Source organism: Bombus impatiens, unplaced genomic scaffold (assembly GCF_000188095.3).
Source record: "Bombus impatiens unplaced genomic scaffold, BIMP_2.2 scf_0548, whole genome shotgun sequence".
NCBI classification, from domain to species: domain Eukaryota; kingdom Metazoa; phylum Arthropoda; class Insecta; order Hymenoptera; family Apidae; genus Bombus; species Bombus impatiens.
In genome coordinates, this window is record NT_176967.1 from 1620718 (window position 1) to 1627245 (window position 6528).

The 6528-nt window shown below is 49.1% G+C and overlaps 1 protein-coding gene across 7 annotated transcripts in view; it reads right to left on the reverse strand.

Moving 5' to 3' along the window:
* The window catches only part of LOC100746743 (synaptogenesis protein syg-2), a 23695-nt gene that overhangs the window by 9940 nt on the left and 7227 nt on the right, over positions 1–6528 (reverse strand). The window contains exon 2 of one of the 7 annotated variants that reach the window (XM_024369262.2): positions 1506–2707. The exons of 3 other annotated variants lie outside the window; for them this stretch is intronic. In XM_024369262.2, coding sequence (XP_024225030.1) covers positions 1506–1692 — 187 coding nt within the window. In that variant the 5' untranslated portion in view covers positions 1693–2707. Of the gene's footprint in view, positions 1–224; positions 890–1505; positions 6522–6528 lie in introns of those variants that run through there. 3 more of the 7 variants (XM_012388451.3, XM_024369264.2, XM_033321985.1) reach the window with 3 other exon arrangements.

The following is a 6528-nucleotide window of genomic DNA, read 5'->3' on the forward strand; positions in this document are numbered from 1 at the left end:
GGCGCGCGAAGAGCGGCTCGGAAGCTCGATGTGCTTTCGTTTCGCGGAAAGCGTTGCTTTTGCGGCGGCTCGTAAAACAAACATGTAAAGATCGCCGCGATACCTACAGGGGCGATGATGGATCACCGAAGAGGCAGGTCTTTCATTTACGTTTTCTTCCGCAAATATTTTCATTCGAACGAAGAAATCATCGACGGATTTGTTATTCGCCGCAAGGACAATACCTATATATCTTAAGCCAGGCCGGAATTTGAAACGCGTCGGAAGGTCCTCCCCGAATTCCTTCGAACTTTGAGTCCTCCCTGGTCGTCCGAGTCTGTCCCGTCTGTGCTCGGTTAAAAGCTATAAACGACGCTCGCGAGGACGCATTCCTTCTTGCACGAGGCACTCTAATACCGCTCGATGTTCGCGTGTTCCCCGATGCATCCTGATCTTTCGCGATTCACCATCGCGTTCCGCTCTTTTCATAAATTTCGGAAGTTAGCCGCGGCGCTCCGAAGAGCTGTGAAGCTCCGTGACGGATGAAGCGAGGGATCAAAATGAAGCGGCGCCTTTTTACGGCGCCAAAAATAAATCGCGCAAATTCTTTTGCTTTGGTAGCAGGCGTGCTGTTTGCCCAAAATATCCGCCGGTAAGTTCACCGGGACCCGCTTCTTACTTTCCGATCGAAGCATCGATGACGAAACGTTGCCCCTGTTCTCTCTTCCCTTTTCGTTTCTTCTCTTTCAAGGTATATCGCATTTTTCGAATTTCCGTTGATGATACGTCTGACAGCCTCAATCGTCTTCGTAAATTAAAGCAATAGAGAAGTCCAGTATCATCGTACGGGAGACGGTCTATTTCTATCGGATTGCTATATCGTCTAACGCTGCCTCGAATATACAACGAGTTTTGCTTAAGAACGTAATTCGAAATTTTGTATCGTTCGCAGACGTGGTTCTTCTTTTTCTATACTTGAACGTACCTATACGAGAGGAAGCCATTGGGCGATCGAAGGTGGACAAAATACCTGCCAAGGGGAAAGAAAACAGAGCGAGCAACGTCGATGACTTCGATCCTTTTTATTTCGAAGCGAGTGTATCGAAAGTGGAAAATATGCCAAAAATTTGATGGTTGTACCGCGTGCGTACGAGTTTATTCGAATTCTTCCGGTTGTTCCCGATAGGCTGGAGTGACCAAACTTTTAACTTATTTAAAATCGTGTCGAGGTCAGAGCGTTCGTTCGGTTCAAAATAAGTCTGGAACCGCTTAGCGGTAATACCGCTTTTCTGTCGATCGATTACCCTGCAGTTCGAGCAAATTTGAATCAAAGCAGTCGTATACATTTACGGGAACCTCGCAAAACGTTAATTCGTTCGTTCGTTAGAAATATTCCTATTGTGAAACGCGTTAACACGGTGAATGCAAATGGAAACGGAGTCGCCTCGCGTTTCAAGACGAAGCACTTAGTAACATGCCCGTTTGTTTGTAATATGAAAGTGAGCATCCGGAAAGATGCAACGTACCTTTGTTCGAGAATTCGGGCGAATTCTCGGTAGCTGCGTCTGCCCGACGTGCTCGAAGCAGTATCAGCAAACTTGTCAGAAACACGTGTCCGGACGTGCGCCGCATCTCGAACCGGTAACCGAGAATCAGGTGTTCGAGTTGACGCGCGACCCACCAGCCACGTCCGGTCAACACCTCTCGAGACATCCGATTGCGCGCGATCCAATTGTTTCCGTGTATCGTCGGTAGCTGAATCAACGACGATCTCTCACGCGATAATTCGAGCCGCGATTACACAACGTCACTGTTCTCTCGATCGATCGGAACCGAACCGACGGCACGGAATACATTCTCGACAGCATTCGGTCGCCGCGATGATCGATCTATCGACGATCGATTTGTCGTCATATCAAAGAAGCAATTCGTTTAATAAGCAACTGTGTCACAAAAATTCCGATCGTTCGTGGAATCGTCGTCGCGTCTTATCGGAATGTTTCGAATCTCTCGAAGGGACAATCTCGAATTGATTGTTTGAAAGAAAGACGCGGCGGAAGAAGCTGCAACGGTCGAAGTCGTCGCGCGAAGATCCTTTTCTACGAACTTCCTTTCGTGCTACGCCCCTTCTCTCTCCTTGGTTGGTCCTCTTTCCGATCGACGCAAGGCGTTGTGGTCACACGTGCTCGTTATTAGTCGGAACACGTCGTCGTGCCGAACCGAAATCTTTTGATTAACAAAACGAGCCGACGTTTTTTCGCATTTGACCGACACTCGGCTCCCTCTTTGTCCCTTTTCGGACGAATCGTCCCTTTCTCCTACGCTCCTATCCTTTAAATTCCTTTCGCTTTGTCAAATTTTTTGTCGTCAGCTCGATGCGAGTGTCGTTCGTCGCGCGTTTTAGCCTCTCGATTCTCCGCGGCAAGCTCTTCCTGCGTCCTTCCGCAACGCCCCCGCAAGATTTCAACTTTGATGTCGACTGCGAAACAGCCCGCAACTCTCCTTTTTCTTCCTGATGCCTCTCTTCCTTCCTTCGAGTTTCACGCTCGTTATTCTTGGGCGGCTACCACTTTTTCCCGCGTTGCGCGGTTTTAAATTAGACCCACGATCAGGTGGCTCGATTCGTATTTTATTCTTCTCGTTGCATTTCGTGCTCCTGTGTGAAGCGTGCCTCGATACAGCTGGCGTCTGAGGCGGCTGAACTCGCTTCGATTATTATTGCTCTCCGCTGTCGTGGAATAATAACAACGCGCTGCAGATAAAGTCGAATAGCGGAGTAATAGTCGTACGTTCGATACGTTAACCGTATCTCGCGGAGAATGTCAATGAATTGTCGCATGCACTTGTATGTTGTTGTCTATAGCGTGGAGCCAAGCTACGTGGAGATAACGCGCGTCGACGAGAGGTATGCGAATCTGGCGGAACGCGAATACCGTCGAGACAAAACGAACGATACAAAAGATCGGCAAACGGAACGAGAAGAAAAAGAATATACGCGTAGCGCGCGTGTTCGCCGGTGGAAACGAAAGAAGAAACCAGCAGCGGGGCTCGCCAACCGTTTGAGATCGTCGTCGTCGGCAGCGACTGCCACGGAACTAAAACCAAAACCGACGACACGCGTGTAGTTACCCCCACTCGTGCACCCTCCTCGTGCGGCACACGTCCATTTAACCCGGCCCCGAGGACACGCAGTTCAGCACGCACACGCGCTCGTTTAGCCACGGCCCACTCCGCTTTTCTAATGCACACGCATCTTAACGCGCGTGAACCACGTTGCACCAAGATGCACCGCGACGCATTTGTGCTAATGACGCGCGCAAAATCCTCTCGGTGCCGTTCGTTTGCGCCAGCTGAAAACCCCGTTTTCTCCGTAGCCGTAACCCTACCGTTTTCACGCTTTTTGCATCGTTAATAATCGCGGGTTCGTTACATTCGAGAATCGTCCAACAAGATTTCCACGATAGTTACGGAACCTCGTTGTACGGAATCATGCGTTTGCGTTATTTGCTTCGTTTTCATCGGCCAGTGCGAGTAGTAACCGATTGCTAAAGATTTATTTCAAGGTTAGCTATTTCACGATAAATATCTGTCTTCGCGCAAATACACGCGGTACACAGAACCGCGAGGCAAAGTACGTATACATTTTCTTACATGCGTAGGGTAGAAAGGTTGGAAACGCATGCGTTCCGCTTCGCCGCGTGTCTCTCTTTCTCTTTCTCTCTCTCTCTCTCTCTTTCTTTCTCTCTCTCTCTCTGACTTGTTGACATGGACTGGAAAGGGACGAGACCAAGTTTGCCTCGGTGGAATAAACGCGGGGTGAATTTCTGGCGTATCATCGTGCAGACGATTACGCGAGCGTAGGGGGGCTGGATATGCTGCAGCGTGTTCATCGAGGGTGGAGTCGTCGGCCGAACCGAAGGGTCAGGAATGCCCGCTGAAGGGATAAACTCGTCGCACGAATGGATGCGCGTTCGGTTTGATGGATTGCTCGAACGATCCGGCTCGTCCACCCGATCCATTCGTCGTTTCTATTAATTTTTCTTGCTACCTTCTTTCCGTTTCGTTTATTGATTCTGTGAAAACACATACTTGCGCCTCGGTATGAGTCGGATGAGAAAACAAACACCGATGGAGAACCGTGTCTTCTCTAGCCGCGGAGTTCAAGAAACACGCGTTTAACGCACGAATTAAACGCGAAGGTCGAACGAACGATGTTTGTAATTTACAAAATCGATGCGTAGGTGGCACCTTTGTGTCCACGTGTATTTACGTTCGGCTTTCTTTTCATAATGAAAGCGCCAGGGCCGTGGATGAGAGAGGCCAAGCCGTTACTGTAGCCGGGTAGAGAGAGGCATTATACGCAGGGTGTTTCTAATGTCGCCGCACGGTTCGCAGCGAATCTATTTTCGGAATCCTCGCGTTTCCCTCGCGTCGGATACCTACACCCTCTCTTTTTCACCGAGGTCGACCACACGCACCCACGTGAATGTACGAATTGGGAATTGAGGACCGCGGATTGCTCGCAAAAACACGGACCGGGCTTTGAGATCGTTGTCGTGAGCAAGAAAGCGGACAAAACGGCAGAGGAATAGGCTCGTTTCCTCAAGCTGGGTGTAAAATCTGTTGGAGATCGTACGTCGATTCGATTGGTCGCTCGAACGTCGAATCCTCGTAGCATGGTCGCGTTTATTTGCCAGCGAGAATCTCGTCAAACTTTATCCACTCGGTTAGGTACAATTGAACGCGGTCGCTGTATGCTCGAGTGCTCTGCCGGCCACTCGAAACTTTTGCTGGCCAGTCTGTATTTATTCTTTACCCGAGCTCCGCTTTTGCCTCTCTAAACTAAACAATTCCACCACTTTGTTGCTATTTCCCTTTTTTTTATCACTCATTTCGAGTGTCGTCGCGCCGCACGAACAGCTGCCTTTTATACGCTGCTAATAGACATAGGAGGCGGCTCGTTCGTAATTCGATTCGATTCGATTCACTGGGTGGGCGCGATTCAATTAGCAACGGCACGGTGCGGCGTTCCAAAAGCGATCTCTTCGATACAGCAATGTGTAAAAAGGTCGAGTCACGTGCTTCTTATCTCACGAGTCCGGTGACGAGGTTTCGAGTCGCGTGTCCGATTCGATTCGTATTCCGAGCAAAATTTTCCAGCTACGTATGTGTTGGACGAACGCGTTCGTCGCTACTACGCGTCGTAACTACCATTAAACCAGACCCTTCGTCATCCAGCGTCGAATACGAGTAAATGGCTGTGTGTGCAGAGCACATTAACCGGCTCCCTTTCCCTTCGATCGCGTATCTCGATTTCGGCGAGAACGAGTGCGGTTGAGAAAAGCCAGATCGATATCTAACGTATCCCTCGTGTGGATAAAATGCGTCAGGCTCGGCACTCGCGGACCACAAATAACAGAGTTATAGAAGAGACGTAATTGTCGAGAATTGGCGCGAAAATTTATGAGAGCCCGTAGGTGGTCCTTGAACGAGCCACTGCTCTCTTACGCGTCTATCGTCTCGATCGAGTCGAACGAAATTATTACTAAAGCCGTTTACGTTCGTCACACGCATACAGGATACGCATGCCACGGCTTAAATAGCCGTTTAGATAAATCCTATTTCCTATCAGCCGAGTGTCACAACACGTTTCCACCGTCGACTAGCTGAATGCAACAATGCGATCTTCTATATATTTTAATCAACTACAGCCACCTTTAATCGTCTCTAACCATTGGCTTTATAGGGACGCGTAATCGACGGGAATCGTTGATTTTCTACGAGAGATAAGTAGATCGTATGCGGGTCAGGAATATGATATTTCCGGTGGAACGTCTTGTCTCGAGTCGTTGAGAATTAAGATTTCGGACGCCTTGGTCTCGTGCGTGTCCTCGGACGCGCGTTTACCAGCCTTCAAGCTAATTTTGATCGACCTCTTCGATTTCGAAAATCAGTATACGTTTCGTGCTTGCATTTTGCAACTGTCGCTAGCCCGGTTTTGCGCTCGATTCGACTGGATCCTGCGACGAGATCACGCGATACTTTTAACAGACGCGAATCGTATGAAACACCGTTGTTGGTCAGCTCCGGCACGTGTCCGTTTGCAGGTAAACAGTTCCACGTATCAGTGACTCATTGAAACGTACATTTACGTGTTACGGTGGTGTCTGGAAAGCACACTACACGGAACAAACCACGATGACTAACGAGAATCGAAAGCGGTCGATATCAATCTGAATGCGGCATTACGGAACGTCACGCGGCTCGCTTTCTGCCCATTAATATTTATGTATAACCATTCCTGTAGCTTTCCGCCGAATCGCATTATCCCCGTAACAATATCCCGCCTAGATTCTCATTGCATCGGTGTAGATTTGCTACGTCGAACGACGTTGGGACCGGTGTCGGCGTTTTCCAACGTTCGATGGTGAGAATTCGTAAAACCCCTTAAAATATTAGGTTCCACGGTACATCCGGGATATAGCCGTCGTGTAGGATGTGATCGATGCCGAATCACGGAAGATAGTCTGTCGTTATGCCTGTTACGCG